Here is a 25,811-nt window from a genome sequence, read left to right as displayed (position 1 = left end):
TTTCCCCTCCCTCAGCATTGATTAAAAGTATTTTTCATAGAACAATATTTTATAACAAATGCTAACGTTAAAAAAAATGCCCTTCTTATTGTTAATATTGGTGGTCTGGTGTGTGTGTGGGCAGGTACGAGAAGAAAAAAGCTAAAGGAAGAAGATACTGCATAAGTTTCAGTGTTTGCTGTAGTTTGAAAAAGCCAGACAGACTATTTTATAATTTCGTGTTTCTTATAATGTCTTTGGTTTGGAGGAGGTCTGAGAAATGACACATCTGGTGCCCTGTTACCAGATGTGTTTGAATCTTCTGTCGGCACACAGACACCAGGGGGCACCATTTAGCAGCTGATCAGTGTCTTTTGGTTGAGGAGACAGATATAGAAAATATAGAAACATATTTCTGACTTGTCAGGGGCTCTTTAGTCTCAGCACATCAGACTACCTACCAAAACCAGAAGAGGCTGCACAGTTACATGGCCCCAGAAGTATTTACAGTAAGAGGGACATATAATGAGAATCTACGATTAATGGCAATAAGTCTAGTTTATATGATGTTATGTAAAATCATTATAAGGCATTGTCAGGTTTACCTTAAAGTTGTAGTTGCTCAATAAACCTAAAATCATGATTATATATATTTTTTTTACCACAGGAGGGAGCTAAAGGAGAAGTGATCTACAGCAATGTGCAGCACTGCATGACATCACACCACACTGGAAACTAAAGACAACATTTGAATGGAAATGATGTGAGCAATGATGAATGGATTCTTACAGTTCAGGTGAAACGACCTTGTGAAAACAAAGTGACACAAAAAAAAAATACAGCAACTAATAACACTACACGCGTCTGTACTGTTTCTAGTAGTTGGACGTGACGCATACATTAGCAACACACATCAATGCATGAGTGGCAATTTATGGTTCCAGCTGTGTGAGTTAGTTTCCACCACTTTAACCCACTGGTTACCAGCCTATAGGGATCAGGTCCTACCAACGGGTCATGGGTTACATCTAAAGGATGTGAGATTATATAGTGGAAAGAATAAGAAAATGATCTACTACATACATTTTGATTAGGCTTTCCAAATGTTATATAAAATTCTTAAATGAATAATTACTCTGTTTGGGAGCTATTGTGAACTTTGACCTCTTTGAGATTGAAAAAGTTTAATTCAAGGGGACCATTTGAGAAATAATCAGGAGACCCCTGCTTCATAGTCAGGCACCACAAGCAACAATACTTTTACTCTTTCATAACCTGATAATATCTCTAATATGAAAGTTTAATTTGAAAGGTAATTAGCTGAAGCATAACAAACCACAATTTATGCCTCTGAACCGTAGTGGAGGATAACTATCACATATAAGGATGAGGAAATATTCATCTGAGGGACAAAACTCAACTTAAAAAAAAATTAAAAAAGATCCTAAACCTTGAAGCTGTGAAATGGAAGCCGTCACTCCGAGAGAGCTGAAGCCACTGTAACAACTGTCTAATACAAAGAATCAAAGTTCATCACTTATAGTCACCAAAGAACCAAGCATCACATGATGATTATTTTCTTCTTGCAGTGTGACTTCTGACCTAATAAGACTAGCAATTGGCCTTAAAGGGATAGTTCACCGAAAAAAAGGAAAATGTACTTACTATATACTCACCATTATGTCGAAGGAGGGCTGGGTGAATTGTTTGAGTCCACAAAACACTTGAGGAGTTTCAGGGGTAAACATAACATGCCTCCATACCGCTGGTGTGATATCATCCAAGTGTCCACAAGCCCAGACATTCATATTCCAGTCAGAACAGTGTTATTTACATCGTGTTTTTAGCCTAAAAGTCTCTATATCCTCCTGCGGGAAGCGTTCACGGTGCCATCGCGTGGCTACGTCCGCTAGCTTAGCCACTTCCCAAGGACTTTGACCACTGGACTATTTCGAGACAAATATGAACGACTCGAGGTGATGCTCCAACGAAAAGACAGGAAACTGAACAGAAATGGGGACAATATAATGTGGTTTCCTGTCGACTGGAGGAAAGTCTATCCCTGTTCCAACCAGACACTTTGTTCAAACATTTGAATTCAGCTAAACTTGTCAGGGAGGCCTCTGTCTGTCCTCGCCCTCTGGTGGAATGAACTCCCCACTGAAGTCAGGGCAGCTGGGGTCGCAGCTCATCGGCTGCCTTCGGCTGAAAAACTCAGACCTCAACTCAACATCCAAGGCTGGAATTCCCTGATGCCCCATTTCTCCGGAAAATCAAAATATAACAAAGTAAAGTTTAAAAGAATCATTTTTGATATGATGTTGGATATATCCACCTCTAAAATATAGAGAAGCTCTGGTTTACTCAATAATTGATATTAGCCAATATTTTCCAATTTTCTACCACAGTAGTGACATCACCTGCTCTAAAACTGATGTCAGGAAAGAACAATTTTCTATTTGTTGAATATTATTGCTGGTATATGAACCTCTGGTCTTGTCAACTGTCTTTTCGATATTTGAGGGCCCTGAGGACCAACACACTCTGGAGCTCTTGGACCCAGTACATCACAGGAAATACCAGGTCAGCTCCAGTGAAATATTCCCTCTCCTGTGCCTCTAACATCTTTATGAGTTGATCATCATTATCATTATATTACATTTATATTGCACATATACATTATTCACTTTAACACTTCCCCTGTCTACCAGGCCTCACAGCCTAATTTGCTTTTGAATTAGTTTCCCTCTAATCACTCCCCTGAAACTCACTGACCAAAGTGAGGATACAACATGAGGTCATGTTGGACCCTCCTCAGAAATGAGATTAACATGAAAGTTCAAATTTCTAACAACTTTCTGTTATTTTTGAAATTGAAGGCTTTTTATCACCATCGCAATCAAAACTGCAACGTTTTACTGCCATAGGTACATCAGCATTACCGTCTTAATCACTACAGACTTATTATTATCTGCCAGTTTTACTACATCGCAGTATGAAGCAGATAAATGTTGCAGTGGTTTAGGGACGGGGACACCTTAGCTGCCAAATGTTGACAAAATAAAACATTAAATGCAGAAAAAAAATATAGAAAGGCACCCTGCAGAGCAAATAACTGTCACAATGCCCAGGAGTCCTTTTCAAATTCAATCAAGCCGCTCTGAATGTACACACACTCAACGATAATGTTTCCTAAATATGCTTGGTTATTTTTTCGTCAACATCCTTGAATTTATACCTGAGAAATTGGGGGAAATGTTTTTGTTAAGATGTTTAGGAAAATAATTCTTCCCCTTTGTCTGGATCCACATTACAAGTTTAATGGATACTTAATTGGCCCATTACATATCCTCACAAGATTAGTGTATTATTATATTTTGCATGAACCTCCCAACAAATAAACAAACCAAAGGACCAGGGCGATAACATATAACCTCTAGTTGGAGGTGATAAGCAAGGGTTCGTTAAATTAAGGGATGGTGGAAAAAGTTATGTTCATGTGAAAAAAAATTTGAATATTGGCAGCAGGAATGTTATCACAGTGATCTAGATATTGGTGTCACTCATTGTCAATCACACTATCGTTATTAAAATGATCGTGGGTCTAATAGTTTGCATTCTTGTGTGCGATGTGAGCGATGTCTGCATGAGTCCATGGTACATGTCCATGTTTATGGTCTTGAAGGACGACAAGATGTGGTGTGTATTCTATAGTAATAATACATATATGATGTAATATCAACACCAAAGAATTAATAAACCAATATAATCTGATATTAACCCCGGTGCTATCGCCATTATTTAACCAAAACAGAAAAAATGCATTTAATACTTTCTAATACTAATGTTTAAAATGTTATATACACATTCACATATTTAATTATGAATCCATTTAATATTGTATGTCGTCGGGAACACTGTGATCCCTTCCCTGCACAAATACCTGAGCAGAGTGCCACTCATGTAACCTGGCTGCAGCCTCAGAAACAAGAGGCCCCTTGTAACCTAATCGATCGGCGTGCAGAGGCAGACTGGGTCCTCGCTCTGTCTGGATACGATTCTCTGTGTCAGACCAACTTCCCAGAATAGCCACTCCGGCGGGCGGGCTGTCTTCTGCGCTGCGCTGCGCCGCGCTGCTCTGGAGGAGATGGAGGAGGAAGTCAGCGGTGGATTTGACAACTGTTGCTTTCGTCGCTGCTGCGGAACCCAACTGCCGTTCGGCCGGCGCTGCGTGGCGCACGCCGGGCTAGAATGAAGTCTATTCCCGGGCGAGACATTCAGTCTGGATCAGTGTGCAAGTTGGTGGGAATACACAAACTCCTGCGTGTTTAAGGTAAACGAGAACAACAATAGAGGGGATGGGAGCGACTGACGGACACGTGCATGAGTCCGTTGCCTGTATTAACGGAGCCGTTGGGCTTTAATGTGACCGTTTGGCACCGATCTGCTGTGAACAGGTTTCACCGACGCTTCAGACTTTGCTGGGGGCGCATGTCTGCAGCAGCGGCGGCGGCAGCAGCAGCAACAGACGATGGAGCGTCTGTGTGATGAATGGAAAAGCCAGACGGGGCTCTGCCTGTAGACTGCAGTGATCGGATAACCTGTTGAATTTCAGCTGTCAGTCAGCGCCGAGCCGTGCGACAGACACAGACCGCAGCAAAGCCAGGAGGTGCGTGCCGGCACAACACAAAACAATAGCCTCGCAAAGAAAGAGTCGCATGTCTTTTTGCAGCTGCTGGTTTTATTTGTTTGCAGATGTGCTGTTGTTGTGTTGTCACCTGACGTCCTCCCTGCTCCATGCGTCTCTACGTGTGCACGATTGGATCTTATTTCTGCTGATGACACTAATATTAGCCGTAAAGTCATGGTGGGCACAGTGGGACATGGTGTCAAAGGTGGCAGGCCTATCAGTGGAGGCGGTGTTTTTGTCTTAAAAGATGTCTGATTAATAGTTGTGTAAGGCTAGATGTGTTTTAAAGGTGGCGGCCGTTTACGCACGGTTTCATTTGCTGCTCCACCATATTCATATCACCCAATTTCCCCGCAGCAAGAGCAGTGACAGCCCGCACAGGGTTCAGCCGGTTCAGGACCTTGAGTCACATCTCCCTGTAAAAAAAAAAAAAAACTCTGCCTGCCCACGGATTTCCAGTCCCTCGACTGGTGAGAGTAAAGCTTGGCTGCTCCCTGCCGCTATGGCTAATTCCTTAGGAACCGGTGGATCCAGTTTGATCCATCCCTCTCTTTCTTTCTTTGCCGTACCAACCTGTTGAGTCTTCCCCCCTCGGTGCTCCCACTGTAAAGCGAAAGAAAGAAAAGTTCTTAGTGAGAGGGCTCGGGTGGTGGAGCTGCGTGACGCCTGGTGAGATGGCACAAGTGTGGGGCAGAGTGAGGGCACCGCTCGGTGGGCCGGTGTCGGTTTGAGCGTCGAAACTCGACTCGGGACGCGTCTTTTACGCACCTGTGGGACTTTTGTGGATGAGCTCCTCCTAAACCCTCCTCTGCCTCTCTTAACCTGCCCACGTGAATTGCCACACATTTTTTTTCCCTGTGGGCCGTTGTTGAATCTTGTTGACCGTAGACATTTTTTCCTTCTTCTACAGTGTGATATCACTGGACGGAATAGGTCATTTTGACTTTTTCGTTTCTTGAAAGGGAGGTGGAGAGAACTCAACCACCCCCCCTCCCTCCCTCCCTTCGTCCTGGACTGAAAGCCCCGACTCTCTTCGCACAGGGGAGACACTTGAAGGTAATTATGTGAATCCACCTTTAAAATGACGCGTTACTTTCTTGTTTAGTTTTGTGTATTGTTTGGTTTGAATTCGTTTACGATACAACTTTGCATGGGCAAAGTTTTCTACATGTAGTTGCTGAGGAAGAGGAGGGCTCATTGAAGAACTCTTAAATGCTCTGAGTTAACCATAATCTTCAATGCTCAGTAAAATGGTATAAGGAAAAAGTGAATCTAAAAGGAACAAAATGAGGATGTGGGCATTTGGCCATATAAAATGGGCATATACAATATGTTCTTTACTCCCAATGATAAAAGGGTTAAGTGTCACGTTCTTCAAGGAAGCCAGCAACTGCTCTGTGGTACAAATTAGTCGCGTGATATACGTCAGAATATACGTCAATTAAAAATAACTATGTCATTAACTTGTATTGCTCTTCCAAATCGAAACACGGTCTCTTTATGTCTGGGCTTCAACTGATTTTCTAGTCAACAATAACAAAGGGTCAGAAGGATAAAGATGGGTTAGGGTTAGGGTTAGATAATTTGCAACTCGTGAAAATACCAAAGTTACAACTTAAAAGTGATGTACAACTAGTCAACAACTTAAAAGGTGACAGTGGACACCATCTATTTTCAACGTGCTAGTAAATGATAAAAAGGTTTTAAAGAGGTTTAAAATCGAGGTGCTTGTTTGAGTTAATCTCTGCACAGGTCAAATGCCCTTTGTTGATGTTATTTGCTGCAGTTACTGGTCAGAACTTTAGTGATTTCATTTTACCCCTGTTTTAAGTTTTTGAGGCAGTCTAGCTATTGATCTTTATTTATAGAGTGATTCTAGATTACATGTATATTGTCAGTTTTTTTAATGGAAAAACTTTGGCTGAAGTAATCACTGACATATTGTCTGCGTCAATGAAATTTGCAATTGACTAATTACAATTTTTAATAAAAAGTGTAACTGCAGCATTAGGTGATTGTGTAACAACTTCTACACGGACAAGAATGCACCTTCCACAGATGATATGAAGTGGCTGACCACACACTTAGAATACTTTCGAGAGTAGCATGCTAAATATACGAGACACGGCACAGAACAGTGCCTCTATTGTAACAGAGCCCCTCAAATACATGCATCTATCATACAACTGCATAGCTTCTCTAAGACTCATGGGATTTTAAACTAATTCATATTTTCAGATGTATGGTGTTTGTGTGAATACTTGATGAAGGTCAATCCTGTAGCTGCGCACCGTTGTCACACATTGTTTACACACACACACACGCACACCTCAGGCTGCTCAGCTTTAGAAATGCACACATTCAGTTAAATAATTCAAGATGCACACGCATGACACGTGTGCATCTGTGCATAAGAGGCCTTTGTGTCATAGAGACTTAAAGACGCATCCTTCTTGTCCCCTGCAGGACTCCTTAAGCACTTGAGATGGAGGCTCCCGATGGCCACTGTGCAAGTAAGTCCTCATATTGCTCACACATTACAATCAATTCCCGCTGACACTCACTGACCCACAATTTATGGCCAAGGACAGAGTCTGTACGCTGTCAAATGGGTCTGCAGTCTGTTGTTCTGATGATAATGACGATGATGATGACAATGACCGAGTCTGTGTGTAATTGTGTTACTGTGGCTTTAGTGTTCGTGACTGGCTTTGACTTTGACATTGTTTTTCAACTTTTTGACACAAGGATGACACAAAAAACAAGATTTTTGCAATCACAACAAAATCGAGGGATTTTCCCCTGGTGCAGCCTTTTTCCTGTTCAAGCCTTAAAACTATGCATTAGCCACTTCCTGTTGAATGCAGCAGATACTGGATATGCACTTTGTGGTGCTCCATTGCCCTTTGCTAGTTTCCTTTGGGCTGCTCTCTTAAAAGTAACACCTGCCCCCCCACTTTGATACTTTGCTTTAACTTTATGGCAGGTAGCAGGTTGTTGATGACACCAGCGGGGACTTTTGGGTCTCCATTGGGGGTTTGTTCTTGTAGGAACACACGGCAGGCGGGGTAGGGGTGGCGGCGGTGGAAGAGATGGTAGCTTTGCCTCTCCCTGTCAATCTGTGGGCAGCTTCTGAAATGATGGAACTGCGGAAAAACACACATGTCTTTATGGAATGACACTATTTGCTTCCTATTCCCTCCCACGTATTACTCAGTGTATCGTACTATATGTTCAATGCATTAACAAGGCACTGAGAACTGAGAAAAAAATCATAACATCATCATAGATCACACAGATAGGCATAGTAATAGAATCCTTGGGTCTCTTCATACACAACTAAGCTCTTGTACATACATTTGACTAATTTGTGATAATATATAAAAGAAAGTAAGATAGTAAAAGTGGTGTTTTATAAAAAAGAATATATAATTGATGGAAAAAGTTAGTTGAAAGTGTATGTAAGGTCATTTTAAAGGTGGCACAACTTTGTTCAAAAGTAACTCAAAGAGTGAGTGGGGTCTAATTCCTCCTGGAAGGCACAAATTGGTAATCATTTATTTTATCCAACTTGTTTTTATCTCAGTTCTTTTTTCATTCAGTAGCTGAACTCTGAGAGTCGATCCCAAGCTGCAGAAGATCCCATAAATCTGTTACACCTGTACTTTGCTTTGCTTTCACACATCAATCCAGTTTTTTTTCTCCAAACTAGACTGAAATCTCTTCCATCATGTGAAGTTTTTTTTTATCTTCTTAAGTCCTGGGTATTAATGCTGCTGCAGTATAAACTCCTGACCAACCAGTCCGTCTTCCTTTGTCACTTGCCTTCTAATAGCAGCGTGCATTGCTACTTCCTGCAGTACAGCATTGTCCTACTAATGCATCAGAGGGTGTAGTTTGTTCCAACGCTGTCTTTGTAAGTCATGCAGAAATTGTTTGGATTGACTGTGAAAGTTTAATTCACCTCCATTTACACAAACACACACACATAAATGATCATAGGTCAATGGTATATACGGTCAATAGGATAACAGAGTGTAGGAACTATATGTGATGATATTTTTTGCAATATCATTATCCGATCAATTTACAGTATTGTATATAACTTACATTTCCTTAAAAAAATGTCAGAACCACAACAAACTGGATTGTACTGACATGATCTGAAGCCAATAAATGCACCGATTTCCTTAAAGCTCCAACATCTACAGCAGCAGGTATGAGATACGTTATAATGAGCAACAATTTAAATCTACCTTTCCTCTTAAATAAACAGTATTATTCGTAACTGCAGGAGCTATCTTTGACAATAAGGACACACCACATTTCTCCATCACACCATGCACCGTCATGATGCATCGCACATGCAGTTATTCTCTCATGTAGATTGTTCCACTCTCTCACATTCGCTGTCATTTTATCTGCCTGCACATTTTCTACGTATGTATCACCTCCGTTCGATCCAGTTTTAATCACGTCCCGGTTTTAAAGGATACAAATTCTCCTGTTAGTCAGCAAAGTGTTCAAAATAAGTGTCATGATCTTCTGAAGTTAATGATTCTATGTCATCGTCCACATAGTCGTCGTTAATCTTGACAAAAAGCTAGTTTAACTACAATCCCTAATAACTCTAAATCTTAGCTACTTGAGTTTAGGCTAGTTCTGCAAACTGATCAAACAACATACCTCACAACCGCAAATCCTGAAAGTGCCATTTCAGAGTTTCGAAGCTGATGACCTTTCGGATGTTTGAATTGCTTTCAGGGTTAATTGGGAGATACGACCTTCTGTTCTCTCATCTAGTCATTAGTCAGTAACCTTCGACCGCTACACTGCTACTAGAAAAATATTTCCCCACACTAACCTATTGCAATGAGATTGTTTTCAATCAGTTCTTTTAAACAGTAAAAAAGAAACAGTCTGTTCTGGTTTGATTTCCTGTTTATTGCTTTAATTCGACGCTGGTGGCATTATGGTACACACAGGGGCAAACCTATCAAAGCTAACGGTAGCTGACTGAACGGATAAAGCTAATTAAAAATAATGAGCTGCATGAGCTGGCCACATAATCGGCAAACTACTGATCTGGACCTTCTGACATCTTAACCCTGGAATAATGTCGGTTGAGTTCAGTTTCAGCTCATCAATGAAACCCTTTGGCCTGTGGACAAAAATGATCCCATCTCCGGAGCTTTCTCAATAATCCAAAAGGGAAACCATATTATCTTTGAAAGAAATCTTCAACATGTCCAAACTCCATTACCCAAGTATTCATTCCTTCAAGCCGTGTTCAACCAAACAGGAATAGTGCACTTGTAGACAAAAAGCAAAGAGAGTGGATTTTACAAAACAGCAGCCAAAGATTCAGCTGGACCACTAATGTAAAAGCCAAGAGTTATGTAAAGTACATGAAGTTTGACACATGTCATGGTTAGATGTCATGTTAGTGAGGGAATATGACTGTGAACATCAACAGGGGTAGAATTGTAAGAGGGGAGTATAACGCTGTATGTGTGAGATGATTAATGACCTACATATTCCATCATTTTCTAGAAAACAAATCAGATTATAACCATTCCCTGGTAATAATCTGATTTAACAATGTTTGGTCCAATAGCATGACGGAGAATAACTGGCTAACTACAACATCTTAGCTCTAGAGTGCACTTCAATGATTCAAAGATCCCAGGGGGGCGAAGTTATAATTATGAATTCTTTACTGATTTTAGGATTAGTTATTTGCAGATGTGGACTCGACCATGTTTCCCCGTCTCTCAGTCACACCCCCACACACCCACACATAAACACACACACACACACACACATATAGATTACCACAAATGGAACACACCACGCTCTCCAGCTTATCAGCAGGTGCTAATGTGGTTCTCCTTAAATAAGATGTGTACGTAAAACTGTTTCTAAAGTAACCGTAAGTAGGCGAACAAACGCTCCTATTTCCTCAACGCTGTGTAGTTTCCTGTTCGCTGGGTCAGTGCGTGTCTTCAAACTGTGTCTTCAGGAAGGTTTAAGGGTTTGACAGGAAAAACCAGCTCCCACACGGTGTGTATCCAACGAGCCAGAAAGGAGGACCTTGTCACTGCGGAAAATAAAATCCAGTTCCTCTCACAGCTTGACTTGGGCGCTGTCGAGACATTTCTCTGCAGCTTGTTCACGTCCACCAGCTCCACCAGCAGGCGAATGGAGCTTGACCCTGGTTTCTTTGGGTTCTTTTCAGAGCCTTTGTCAGAGCACATTGTCTTTTCTTGAAATTAGATACCATTTATAATTGCAGGTGCTTTTTTTTTTTTTTAATGAGTTGTCAGACCAGAAATTGAATGGACTCCTCCATAGACTGCGGAGAACTTGACTGTAACTTCAAAGGTATGCGTTCATTTGGCGTCAGTGAGGCAGTCAGCGTTTATTATACCTACAACTTGTGAAAGCATTTGTTCCTTTCCATTCGCCAACGCAGTGAATAATCTCAATTTGGTGGGTTGTTCAACGTACGCCCCCCCCGGCGTGTCTCGACTGCTCAATATCCTGATCTTAGTGTTCAGACAAGATTGACTCAGCGGATGCAGGGCACCAACGCAAAACTTAAATCCAGTCAATTCAAGCACGTCTGTCCGTTTTTGTGTGGGTAAAGATGCCTTAACTATCTGTGTGGTCTGACCAGTATAACCAACATCGTTTCAATGTGTCTTCTTCTGTTTGCTGGTGGTTCTCTAAAGACTCAGACTGATGTCCTTAGATATAATATGGCGGTAATGCACCTTGACGTTAGTTGCCACCCGCCAATAAACCAAACACTGAAAAGGAGGTGTGTGAAGTAGACGTGTGAAGGAATTGACCATGGCCCTTTCCTTTCTTTTTGAAAAGAAGTTGTGCTAAAATGCTTCACATTTGGTAATTGTTTGAGCAATTTGAAACCCAGACAGCACAGCAATTTTGTTTGTCTATGCCTGAGACAGTTCAGCTGTGGTGCTGCTAGGCAGCCGACAGCGTCTGTTACAGTAATGGAAAATCCTTCATGACAAATCTGGGCCACTCCTGTCTCCAGGACAGCATTGCCAAGGGATAGCCAGTGTCGGTCACCTGAGATTTCCTCCAACCCCAACCGGTGCAACCTGAGTCCAGACCCAGGGATTGTGTCATGGACAGCGTCTCCCAGTATGCCCCACTCCGCGGACCTGCCGCCACAATGGAACAATACCACACAGGAGCATGTCAGTTTTAGCGGGGCTGTCACAACATGAGGAGATCTGACACAGATTTATTTTTCATGTATGACAGATCCCTGCTGACATATACAGCACCCACACTTTGCAGCGAGGCCCTTTCTCCAGCAGTTTTGAATGTAGCAAGTAGCACAGCCTTTTAATTTGTATAAAAAGTTCTGCAGCTTTTTTTTTATTGTTTTTCCGATTTCCACAGTTGTCAGTATGGTTTAGGAAAACCTTCTAAGTGTGCTGGTGCTGAATGAAGGCTCGCTGTGGTTCCTAAGGGATCTGACACCTGGGTCAGCAGGGGTGTTTGCCTGTTGCTGCTGTATTGTTCCAGTGACCCTGACTGGGCTGGTGTGTAAGGGGATAAGGGATCGAGTCGCTCTCCCTCTGAGTGGACACAAGGCTATCCATAGCCCGGGCTCTGTACAGACTGCTGAGAGGATGCAATCTGATCCACATCTGCTGGACATTATGATCCCATAGGTGAATGAAGACAGTTTAGTTAGTTGCCTTGTGCATTCTGTGGTGTGACCTGTATTAAAACAGGTATCGATATAGAAGGCGACCTGAGAGGGAGGGAAAGCTTCTGTTTTTAGAAACAACTGTTTCTCACTTTCATCATTTATTTTCTTCATCCTAGTCTTCACTCCTGAAACCGTGTCCTGTGCTTGATGAGTCCTTGAGTTTCTTTTCTCCACATAGCAGCTTTGTATTGTACGTATTCATTGCATATCACAGTATTGTGCGTCACACTGAAGAATACTGTGTTTTCTGAATGTCTCCCAGGTAACGGCCAATGCTCTCCTCGTAAGGAAAACGCAAGAGTTTTAGTGGACATGTCAACACCTAATGGAGAGACAGTTCATCGGGGTCCCAATTCCCCCTGTGGTGAGTGCTCAATCAATAGAAACATGCTTATGGTACAGCAACAGCTTGCACACACTTACAGTTTCTCATTCTGAACAACCTCTGTTGTGTCTTTTTGGGGGGTGGGTGACGTCTTTTGGTTTTGTTGTTCTGTTTCAGACTCTGTGCGGATGAGCAATTTTCTGTGTTCAAGTATTCATCAGGATTGAGCAAATGCAAATCAACAAAACAAAAAACAGGATCATTGTGTTTGGCTCTTCCTTATTTTTGTTAAGTCACACTTTATGCAACTCTTTCTCAACAGCAGCCTTCCAGAGAAGGAATCAGATTACTGTGTTTCCCCTGAATGTGAGGGTTAGTGATTTGAAATAGATTTTTTGGGATGTTACGTCAGTGGTTTGCATGGTAGCTTGCCTTTACTGAATGATCACAATGTACATTCATTTCTGTGAAGAAGTCCTATATTAGTGCATTTCGATTTTTTCAGGAATCAGGAATGAAGTTGTCTCAAATAAAGAAATTGAGATAAAAATTGAAATACTTGGTTCCCTCTAAACACAATGTGCCTAAGAATTGCTTTAGCTTCGACGCTGTAATGTAAGAAAAAGGGAAACAGAGTGAGATAGGGGAGACCACGGAGAAAAATAAGAACTTGTTTCCCACAAGTTTAGAGATACAGGGTAGCACGAGGTGGCAGTTTTCACAGGGTGATACTCTTAGCTGATGAGACCTGTTTTCATTATGGACGTTGCTTAAACAGTTGAGGTTTTGTTGCAAAAGAAAGGCTGCATCACATCGTCTGTTGTAAATGAGCACGAAGGGCCATCAAACTCCAAAACCCTGCAAACTGGAAAACAAACTGAGCAGCAGGTGTCCTTGTGGTGTGAATCCTGTCTGGTCGTAGAAGGGAAGACCTGCTCCCTTGGGACCACGTGACACCGTGGGTGGTGAGATAACGAAAGGTGTGTTACTACCATTCAACCTTCAAATCAATGGTGAGCTTTTTCCTCCGATTGGCTGTGGATTATGTGGAGACTCAGACGAGTCGCAGACTCTGCTGCACCACGTCCCAAAGAGCAGCGTAAATAAACGAAATTACTGCTTTTGTCGCACAAGCCTTTCAAGTGCATCCTCATATGACCATTCTGTGCCACGCCGGAGAGACAGATATAAAGATGCAAAGAGCTGAATAGCAAGGACGTTCAGGTCTGCTCTGCGTTGCCAGGAGACAGCTGTTGAAGACATGGGTATTGGTGTAAGTGTTGTGCACAAAATGTGGCATTGGAAACTCAAAGCATAAGTTAAAAGAATGCAGTTTCTCTGTGGAGATTTATCTCTGTAGTCTGTACGGCAGAAAAGGAGATGTTGTCTGGATTCCTTCATTTCTTTTTACTGGCTTGCGAGAGTTAAACGAATGCAGCTTCCTCCAAAGCCTGAGGGGACAGTTGATGGATGAAATCTGCTTTAGTAAAGCTACCACACATGCTCACAATGTAATTATTGCCCCTGTGAATCCCAGAACCTGATCATCAGGTTCGGTAGGTAGTACCCATCCCCATTCACGTGCATCTTAATCCTATTAACAACAACAAGATCCCCATTTTAGTGTAAGACGCTAAATCTGCAGGCTCATTAGTAAGATTCTTACAAATCTTTACTTGAAGGATGGGAAAACAAACAAACGAAGCATGCTAAATTTTTCTATTTTTTTGCATGACAGATTTTCAAATGATGGGGTACTTCATATTGCTTGATTTAGTAAAAATTGAAGTTTTTTCCTGTACTCGTGTGTTAAATGGCTTTAAATTCCAAGACAAATAAATGCCTTTATCTCAGAGGGCAACATTGAGGTGCTATTGTTCATATTCCTATTACTCATGTACAGAATAAGGACATTACAAGCTGATCAACACACCCTGACGTGTCGGCTCAGGAGGGAGCTTCTGTATATCGTTCTTCTGGTTGAGTGAAATGTTTGCAATGTATGCATCCCACAAGATTATCGGGATTAGACCGGAGGTGGATGTAACCAGGTGTAGCCGTGTACTGTGTGTGCGCATTGTTTCCTATAATGGACTGTTGTTTTTTGTGTGTATCGTTTGTAGTGTTAGCGACTGATAACTGGAAACTCCAGGTGGTAAATAGTTTCCCGCCACAACCACCCACACCCTCCCACACACACACACACACACACACACACACGCACAATCCTTTGCCCTTGTCATCCAGCCGGTCTCCCATTGCTCGTCAGGCGTTCTAAGCTACAGGGCCTCTGACACTCCCTTTCTACCAGGAACCAGACCAGCCTGTTTTCTCTTTTTCTCTCTCTTGTCACCGTTTCCGTCCATCCATACATCCATCTCTCTGTGAGTTGAGTTGCTAAGTTACAAGGATTGCCCCCCCCCCCCCCCCCCCCCGTTCCACACGTCCATTAGTGTTATCTCTGGCACAGCTATCCCGGTTAAGTCAACACATGTCCAGTGCAGATCAATCTCTCCTATACCTCCAGTCAGTCAAGTACAACCCTAAACCAGTTCAACTCCATCATGCAACCCAGGCCCAACCTAGGCAGGCTGAAACGTAGAAGCATGGCTCTCCCAGTATCTTGCCTCTCGGGATTACTATTTTGTTTTTGCTTTTACAGAACTGTCGATTAAGCAAGAGGAAGACACAGCGGAGGAAACTGACGACAGAAGCCCGGCACTTGAAGAAATAAGCCAAACGGGGGATGAAGTAGTCGTATTGGAGGAATCCATGAGCGGCAGTCCGAGCAACGCCCAGGACGGATTATCCGAGCTGAACACGACGGCGGATTCAGGAGGTCGGCAACCAAATGGTACCGATCTGTATATTTCTAAATGCCTTTAAAAAGCTAATAATGCTTTGTAGAAGCTGTCTGGTAAAATAGGGGTAATTAACATTCCGCACAATTTTCCTTCTTTCGGTCCATTAAAATCAGGGCGGTGTGTGACTTCACCCCCGAGTGAGTCACAAATCATTTGGTTTTCCTCGACAATGGGTGTGTTCCTTTTCGGTTTGTTTGGTTTTTTTGTTTAAAGACAATGGGTTAGACATGGAATTCTGATCAGGAAAAAAAAAAAAAAATCCTTGGAATCCCCCGCAACCTGTTCCGGCTGACGCCACGGCTGCTCCGGTAGTCACGGCACTAGGATCACATTTCTCCTTTCCATCTGCCTGAAGATCAGAAGATTTGCTCTGACATCAGGAGACAGTGACTGCGTGCACTGGAGTTCATCATTCCATGAAATGAAATCCACCTGTACGTTCTCTGCAGGAGAGATGAACTCTCTGCAGTGAGAGCAAATGTGTCACTAGTGCTTCACATACTGTATCTGCACTAAGCCCATTTCATTTGATGTGCATGTCTCCAGAATGAATTCACAGCATTTTTTTATAGTATTTCATGATATCCATCAGTATTCATCTGCAGGAAGTTGTTGAATGAGTCACACGAGGACAATCTGATAGATTCGATATTTCACTTATGGTTGCCGCAGCAACAAGAACAGAGAAAGGAGAAGTTTAATGTACAAGTAAAAAAAAAAAAAAAAAGCGTCTTTGTTGTCCGGGCTGTTGGGTGAGGGTTGTTCTGAAAAACGTCTTCCACGATGTGTGTGCAGTATTGACTTCCTGTGCCTGCCTCCATTAGGTGAGAGGCCATTCCAGTGCAAACAGTGTGGTGTCTCGTTCACTCAGAAGGGAAACCTGCTGCGACACATCAAGCTGCACACGGGCGAAAAGCCGTTCAAATGCCCCTTCTGCAGCTACGCCTGCCGGCGGCGCGATGCCCTCACTGGTCATTTGCGAACTCACGCTGGTAAGACTCCTCCTCGCCCTCTTATCCTCTCTCATTTGTTTTATTATCATCCACTTCTGTTCTGGCTTCATTGATCTGAAGAGCTTGAGAGATCAACCCATGATGCTTTTAATGCCGGGATATTTGATTTCAGAGATTTTTGAGACGGACCCTCGCCCAAATCTTTTCTTTCCTATTAATCATGCCCGCCCTCTTCAAATCCTTAGTCTGCTTCATCGCCCTAGCCTGACTCGGGCCTTCCTGGTATCTTGAAAATGAAGATCACAGACCTCTTACATATGCAGAAAGACAAACCATGTTGCACCAGGAAGAGTGTAGGCCCTTTACTTGATTAAACGTAATAAAAGTATTTGTGTTAAATGTCATTTTTTGTATTTGTCATACAAATAAAACACTACAGGCTTTGTAAGTACCTCTCAGATGTCCCCTTCAGACATGTCTTCCTTCCAAAGCTCGGTGGGCTCGTTTCTATGAACTACAGCCATACGAGCTGGTCGGGGACTCTCTGTGTTGTATTGTCACATAGATGCAGTGGTGTGTGTGTTATAGACGGCGCTGTGAGTGTTTTGTGGTTAGGTACCAAGGACATGCTGCTTCTTGGTTGCTTGACTCGCTCAGGAGGAAACTATCAGTTGAGAAACATGGGGGGGGGGGGGGGGGGGGGGGGGGAGTGTTGCCTGTCTGTCTAAACCGTAACCCACTTTGCTAAATATCCGAGATCAGATGTGCTCTCCCCTCTGAAATGAAGGTCGGGCCATGAAGTCATTTCTACCTCTGATGGCCCCATGGGGTTAAGGTTACTCATTCATGCTAGTTCTCCTGTTCGAGGAAACGCATGGGCGAGTTGGACTTGTTTGTTTTTGCCTTTTGAACGACTGTAATCTCCAAAATTATTTTTACACTTTTCTTGGCATCATTTTTTTTTCTTTACAAAACCATCAACCACGACATCCCCCCCCACCCCATTTTCACTTCCTTTATTGTTCAGATGAATTTGTTTCTTGCATCCTCCAGCGATGGGGTTTTTTATTTCCCACTTTTAAAAAAATTGTGTAGAGTTACTCCTGTGTGTCTCTGGTCGTTGAGGACAGTTAGGAATCTGACTGATGCTCAGCGGTGCTGCTCAGCTACCGCCTGGTCTCTGGGGGGGGGGCTGCGAACCTGGCAGCTTTGGCCCGGTGCCCTGCCAGGGAGAGCAGGTGGTTGCAATGGAGGGAACTAAAGCATAGAAGTGGGGAGGTCAGGTGAGGGAAGAAACTAAATGCAAGACAAGAGTGGGAGCCGTGTGAAGAGAGGAACAGCAGAGCGAGTGTAAATGGAAGTGTGAAATGACAATACAGGAAAATCGCAGCGTCACAGGCAAATGATTTAGCTTTTTGTAAGACACAAGGGAAAAATTCAAACCAGTTCCCGTTTATCAGCCAAATACGATCAGTCAAGTGAGTGTGCAGTGTGGGCCATTTGCATGATTAAGAATAGCAGATGAGAGGAGGAGTCTTCAGGCCCATCCAGCATCTGCACAAGACCGTGTTGTGGGTGGCTAATATAAATATGAAAAAGTAAATGTGTGTGTGTGGTTGTGTGTGTATGTGTGTGTGTAGGTGTGTGTGTGTGTGTGTGTGTGTGTGTGCGTGTGTGTGTGTGTGTGTGTGTGAACAAGACGTTGACACTTGATTCAACACTCTGCATAGTTTCACATCTTGGAAGCAGCCAAACTCTTACACTGACTGTAGAAGTGCGATGACATCACTGGTACCGTAAAACCTGAACTAACTTGTAATAATATTGAAACCCTTTTGTCATTAGCCACAATTTTTTTTTTAATCTGTTCTCACTCAGAAGACACTCCAGTTTGATTCACAGACCACACGAGAATGGATGACACGTTTTTCACAGCCGAAATAAATGGAGTGATGGTGTCGCTCGGTAAAAAGTTTGTTTCATTTCACCTTCTCAAAAAAACTAAGACACTGTCCTGGAAAGAGAATCGAATATTTACAGCTGGATTTTCCTTGACTTATTGAGAGTTTTTTTTATTTTATTTTTTAAGAAACGCAACATCCTCTTGTGTGAGAAACTCACACGCACGTGCAGACTTCCACCTCTACCCCTGTATTGTGTGTGGGCCTGTGCTTGTATGTGTGTCACCATCTTCTTGCCTCAGACTGAAACAACAGGTTTTGGTTTTTGCTCCGTTATTCCTCTGTTCTCACAGCTCGTCAGCTTCTAGTAATCACCGTCACCATTATGCCAGCGAATATCTCACTGCCCGATCGATGCTCATCGCGGTGCCTGGTTCACCAATGCGTGGCCTCCAGCTCACTCTCATAAGTCCCTTTATGAGTCATTCCATTAGCTCTGAGTAGCCTATATTCTACCACAGGACCCAGTTTCTGCACTGTCTGTCTGAGGGAGATTCGCTTACGTGCAATCGATTTTCTACACATTTTTTTATATAAACTTTGACCTCAATACGAAAATGCCCAGGCTTGGTGATATCATTAGGAATCATTGGCCTGTGTCTGTTACAATACTACTACTACTACTACTACCAATAATACTGATGATTAATTTAATTTACATATTGCTTTTCAATGAACTCAGAGACACTTTACATAGTTTTACATTGTTTAGATAAGGTGACAATCTCTTTGGGTATTTGACCCCCTCTCCGTTTCTCTTTTTCATATTTTAGTCATTTTTGTTTTACTCCCACAGAGATTGTTCGTCTAAGTGCTGACACACATGTGAAGGATATGTCGTGTTGTACATTTTTCCACTTGTCTCGGTAGGAAGGAATTGCATAGAACAAAAAATGGCACAATGAATCACACTCCACCTAGTGAGTTTCCTACCGCCACAATGGGATGATCGACTCTGGTGTTCACTCACGCTGCTGGGCCCCAGCAGTGGGAGTCAGCTTTCTGCTTCAGAGAGCAAAAGTGTCTGCTGACTTCTGTTTGTAACTACGCCCACAACTCCATCCTCTGTCTGGCAACTGTTGCGTGGAATCCTCACACTGTAGTAGTGGAACACCCGTGATCTCAGAGGCCTCGCTCTCTCTGGTTTGTTTGTAGTGCACTGACTGTTCACTACTACGCACTGCACACGCACTGAATGACAATAATGTGCCTTCCCTTGGATGTCTTCTAGTTGGCAAGCCGCACAAGTGTAGCTACTGTGGGAGGAGCTACAAGCAGCGCACGTCTCTGGAGGAGCACAAAGAGAGATGCCACAGTTACCTGCAAGGTATCGGCCTGGATCCCACTGCCCACACCGGCCCTTACACAGGTAAATTGTTCGACTAAATCTGAGACCAAGGAGGAGATGATGGTGGTTTTAATGTGTAATGGGAAAAACAAATACAGTCCCATGAATTACATTGTAACAGCTGCTTCTCAGAGGAGACAATAGTTTACCCTAACCCTAACCCTATCATTTATTATTATCAATTTATTGGAAATGATACAGTTGTATGATTTAATGTAGGTTGGAGAAATAAACTTAAACAAGGACCTAAAGGAAAAAGACAGATCAGATACACTTAAATACATTGCTACTTTAATAATTTGTATTTTTCCTTTGTTTTCTTATTTACTACTTTTTAGTTTTTCAAGTGTTCAAGCTTTACAACTTTAATAATTTAGCTATAATAAGGAATTTTTGTGGCACAAATGTAAGGTCAAGGTAAATTCATGGATGAAATTTTGGCTATGATTTTAAAAAAAATAGTTATGAAAAGCTGGAAAGGTCCTAAAAGCTGCAGTGTATAAAGGCCCATTAACACTTCCTTTTCTCTTCCCCTCTCTACCTGTCAAGTTGAAGGTCCTAAAGAGCCAAGGGCCATGGCAGAGGCAAACGCCATGGCAGCGTTCGATAGGCCGCCCGTTATTGAGAGGCTGCACAGCAACGTGGGCAAGAGGAAGAGCACCACGCCTCAGAAGTTTGTGGGTGGGTATTCAGAACAGAAACGACTGATATTCAGTGGTTTTACCTTTAACCTTCATCTTGAATGTGGAGATCCACTCCATGAGAAGCATGTTGAGTCCTGCACTGATGGTTTTCCATGCAAATCATTATTATGTTGTCAGGTCAGGTCACATACTTCAACTGAGCTTAACAGACTCTCCAAACAAACTGACAGAAATCTTCTTATTAAGTTGAAATATTCTTGGTTTTTGTGTTTACATAATTTATACCACGCAGCGGCCCTGCCCTACTTATGAACACAGAGAGTTTTTTCTGTATTTGGTTTTATTTGCCACACTATTAGAAAGAAGAGCAAACTAGAGCAAACACATGACTGAGAGGCAAGGAAATGTTTTTTTTTTTTTTTCACTGTGGTTAGGCACACCTGTGGCTTTGCCATTGCTCTTATCGAGAGAAAACAGCTCACCGCATCCCTGTTCCGGAGGGGTTAAACAGTGCAGTGGTAGATGGATGGGGCTTTCCACCTCATTAGAATTGTACATAAGCAGAACATTGTGCACTAAATATGAAAAACAACCACTGAAATATCAGAAAGATGTACTTTTGAGGGGCTAGAACATCATCTATCGCTCTTTTTTCGTTCTTTACATCTTTTGCAGTTTAAATGATTATGTTTTTGTCTTAAAACTTAAAATTGGCATCAAACCCTTTTAAATCCACACAGTTGGTCTGTTTCATGCAGGTGAAAAGATGGTTCGCTACAGCTACCCTGATATTGGCTATGAGATGGGCATTAAGTATGAAAAGCAGAATGAGCTGATACCAGCCCACATGATGGACCAGGCCATCAGCAATGCCATCACATACCTAGGATCGGACAGCCTTCGGCCCATGCTCCACCATACGGGGCCCCCTCTCTCTATGGCTGACGTGGTGCCCATGGTCAACCCCCTCTACCACCATGTCCTGCCAATGGGCCAGCGAACAGAGCATCCGGGAAACTTTGATTCGATGCCACCACATCGGCCTCAGTCCCGTAACTTCCCCAGCCACCCCACCTCAAACGGCCCCACCGCCCTAACCAGGCAGGACAAGCCCCCCCAGTCGGGGCACGAGGAATCGCCCAGCAACAGCGGAGCGGACTCTGCCGACTCGGCTCGGAGCAGCCCTCAGGAGAGGCAGGCCTACCACGGGGCCCCCCCCCCCTCCCGGCCTCAGGTCTCGGGCGAGTCCCGCGGTGATCTGCTCCGGTGAGCGGGTGACGGAGCCAGCGCTGAGAGGGGGGATGGGGGGGACCGGGCAGATGCGAGTGGCCGCGGAGAGGCCCGTGAGCCAGAGGGGGGTGCGGGTGTTTGCTCGAGAGGGGCAGGAGCTGCGGGCCTTCCAGTGCCGGCACTGCCAGGTGCTGTTCCTGGACCACGTCATGTACACCATCCACATGGGTTGCCACGGCTACAGGGATCCACTGGAGTGCAACATCTGCGGCCACCGCAGCAAAGATCGCTACGAGTTCTCATCTCACATCGTCCGTGGTGAACACACCTTCCACTGAAAGGATGCGTGGGCGTCAAGAGGACGACAAAGAAGGGAAAGGAGCAATAGCCTGGTGTCCATTCTTCTCCCCCGACCTCTGAGACTGCACAGCTGAAGAGCACTGTGTACAAGTGTAGCACAATCAAAGACTTTTTTTTAAAGCTACTTATTGTGAATCAATCATATGAAGGTATGGGCCAAAGACACATTTTCTACATATTTAATTGATGATTAAATATAGAAGAAGGAAGGTAAGTTCGTGTATTTTGTATAAAGCAGCTGTCAAGATGACTTTGACTATTTTTTTCCTCTTCTTCTTTGTCTAATGTTGCCTTATTTGGAAATGTCTCCTTTTCTCCTTGTTCCTTCATCACCTCGTGGGCTTCATGTGGTGGATGAGATTAAAGTTTTAGTTCATAAATAATAATAATAATAATAATAACAACGGTAGTTATTATTAATACTATTATTATATTGGATTGGGCAACTTTTTGTGGGGTATTTTACAGCCTCTGTGTAGTTTTTCTTTTTTTTGTCTATGACATCGCTTTGGACCAGTAATGTTTTTCTCTTTAAACATCAATGTGATGGTTTGGAGATCTGCTGCTGTGTTTTCTAACTACAAGCAGTTGTGGGCGACCAATTGAAACGAACAGCTCAGAGAAGTCTGAGGCTTCAGGTGAAATCTATGAGAAGTGTTGGTACGAGTAGCAAATGAAGAAACACACTCAGAAAGTAGTTTTCCATCAACAATCTACAATTTGTATATACATTTATTTACCTACTGCTAGATATTATCAGTGCATATTTGATCTTATTTGTGAATTTGAAGCTGAAGTCAAGAAAGCCACAACTACCTCTCAGCAACCACTTTGAGATGTGAAGATGATGGGAGAGCCTTCATTGATACATTTTTACATCTCGACTTAAGTACTTTAGTGTACATTAGGGTTTTTTCAATCACAAATCAGGCAAAGAAATATATTTTTCAATTTTCACTGGCTGGTACAAAGGCTTTTTTGCCACTAATATCAACCTTGACTTTAAACATGAGGCTTTTTCTCTTGGAAATTATTTAGATTTTGTGTGTTGTATTGAATGTAGTCAAATACAATAGACAACTTTCTAAATAAATCCAAGGTTTAAAAGAAATTCATGTTTAAAATATTTCAATAATCTCACAAAAAGGTTGATTGTCATATATTTGTAAATCAAATATTTTTCACTCATGAGACTAAATTTAATTCTTCTATTACGACTTATTTCCCTCTACAGTATTCATCCTTTAATCAGTTTGCACTTAAAAGGTTGAATTGTTAATGAAGAAGCAAAACCCCATTGAAAGGATAGAACACAAAGGGCTGTGTTGCTTGCAGTGTTGGGAACCAGCTAAATCGTTGAACTTTGAGTATCCCAGTTCATTTGAAAGTGGCAGCTGGTGGGGGGGAGGGTGTTTTAAATAACAGTTTTCTTTTGATAACTTTATGATGGTCTCTGGGAATGGAAACAACTTAAAGGTACCTCACTTTATGCCATAGGTCTGTCTCTTTAATGTTGTCCACTTTGTTGTAAGCTGGACTGGTTTGTGTGTGCGCTTTTTTCCGGGTGTTGGGTATAGAAACGGGCTCGGTTTGGCCTTCTTTTTGTCATTTTCTACTACGTGAAATACCTGCTTGTGTGTGTGGTGTGAACGCCGTCTCTCATCCTATTTGTACCTCAAGACAAACACAGCAAAACATCACAGACCTACTTTGTCCCTTGGCTCCTTAAAATGTTGCCTTGCACAGCTCGAACTGAGGCTGAAGGCTTATAATGTATCGAAGGAAGCGGGAGAGTTCTTCATGTGTATTTGCATGATACTGGTTTTGATATCAACATGCTCTTGTTTGGCTGCTCATTCTCCGCTCGTCACAGAACACTTGAACTTTCCCTCACTCTTTGAATCTTGCTCTTTTCGCAATGCTGCCACATTAACGTACGACCTTTAACAGGCGGCACGATCGAGAGGAATTGTGAGCCACCGCATAGTTCTATTCTAAAGGCACTTCCGAAAAAACTTTAGCATACCTAGTCACCTCTGTGAACCTGATCAAACATTAAAAGCTTGTGAGTGTGACAAGGAAATGGCGAGTGGGGGGGGGGGTTTCATATTGTCCAGTCGTTCTGCTGTATGTTGAAGTATTCGGATTTGGACCACAGGGTCAGTTGCAGCTCCACCACAGTTACCAGCTCTCCCATTGAAGGGACTGGGACGTGGCTGTGCTTCGTGGACCATGCACTTTATGTCACATTGAAGTGTAGGTTGAGTGGAGAACCGTCCCCCCCGATAGAACACACACAGCTCCTTTGTTTTAAAAAGAACAATATTGAGGTTGCACATTGGGAAATAAGACACCACACGGGCTTTGCTTGGCTGTCTGCTGAAGGCGTTCTCTTTGATCCTCCCGTCGGGTCCCCATCGAGGTTTGACCTTATTCGTTTGACACTGGTCGCTTTTTAAACACGACACACACTTTCTGACTCCTTAGCGTTAAACTCAGTGATCCACTTGTCGACGTTCGATTCCTACCTTTGATCAGAAGGCAGCTTTTTCTCTGTTTACATTTTTGCTTGTCTTTTGCGCGAATGGTGCCCAGCTGGCATAAAATACGTGCTGCCTGTATCGGCACTGGAAATTGTTTACAACTCGCAGCTGTAATATTGACTCCATACATTCGTCTACTATATTAATGATGTATGAATCAATCAAACAAAAGATGTATAAAATGTCTTTTGAATTATCCAAAGGTAAAACAAAGGGATTCAAATTTTCTATTTATAATGATTTACTCATTGAGCCCTCATGTCCTATGAATGTGGGCGTTATCACCCTAATTTTTCATTTAAATTGTACATTAAATATTTCCCCCCCCCCTGTTCATGTTGTTATCAGACATCCTTTGCAGCCATATGAACAAAAACAAGTTTAAAAAAAAAGAAGGTCTTCTGTCAGCTCTCCTTGTCAGTGAGGAGTTTACTTGAAAATCTAAAAGATTGGTGTCGCTTCACACGGCGGGGGATGTTTTCCTTTTGTACATTTTGAAAGTGAATGTGCTAAATGTCTATTTTTCTGCTGAAATGTTCATACAAATGGAAAAACTTTGTGTGTTTTTTTAAGTTGAAAAATGTTTACAACAATGTAAAAGGCAGGGTTCAGGTATATTGTATTTTTTAAGAAATAATATATGGCCGGTGTATATTTTGGCACTGAACATTGACTTTATCAAAAAAAGCGTGCCGATTGATCATCTCGGATGTTGACGACAATTTACTGATGTGAGGGCTCTCAGGTATTTGCATAGGTTGTGTATTTCCATGTCCTACAATATGTGATTTATTTATCAAAAAAGTTGCAAATGAATTCAAATTCTTTGATCATTTCTCTTGACTTAAATCAGTCCAGTACTGAATGTGGTGAAGGACGTTGGAGGATTGTTCAGCCCCTGTTTTTTTTTGTTTTTTTTTTCATCATCAGTAACAGTACATGAAGACACACTGCAGTGAAGAATACAATGTATATTTTGGAGGCATGGGTTTCTCTCTATTAAAGACATGATTTTACTTCTTTTCCTGTTTTGTGAATTTTGAAACAGGAAGTGAGACATATTGTTGTATAGTTTTCTTCAGAACATGCAAACTGTATCTTACTTGCAATTAAAAGATTTTATTGTGGAAAAAAACTGCAGTGGTGAAATCGTGTGAAATC

General features: G+C 42.5%; 1 protein-coding gene across 1 annotated transcript; it reads left to right on the top strand.

The window, feature by feature from the left end:
• The first annotated feature begins 4,111 nt into the window (after nucleotides 1-4,111).
• ikzf2 (IKAROS family zinc finger 2) lies at nucleotides 4,112-25,785 on the top strand. The gene is given in 11 exon segments (XM_053439503.1): nucleotides 4,112-4,312; nucleotides 4,437-4,648; nucleotides 5,580-5,725; nucleotides 7,136-7,182; nucleotides 12,685-12,786; nucleotides 15,410-15,601; nucleotides 16,436-16,603; nucleotides 19,757-19,894; nucleotides 20,423-20,554; nucleotides 21,276-21,730; nucleotides 21,732-25,785. Coding segments are annotated over 8 exon segments (1,569 nt in total). The 5' UTR covers nucleotides 4,112-4,312; nucleotides 4,437-4,648; nucleotides 5,580-5,725; nucleotides 7,136-7,154; the 3' UTR covers nucleotides 22,086-25,785.
• Nucleotides 25,786-25,811: the final 26 nt, after the last annotated feature.

This window comes from Pleuronectes platessa, chromosome 14 (assembly GCF_947347685.1).
Source record: "Pleuronectes platessa chromosome 14, fPlePla1.1, whole genome shotgun sequence".
NCBI classification, from domain to species: Eukaryota; Metazoa; Chordata; class Actinopteri; order Pleuronectiformes; family Pleuronectidae; genus Pleuronectes; species Pleuronectes platessa.
This window is presented reverse-complemented; position numbering and strand designations above follow the sequence as displayed.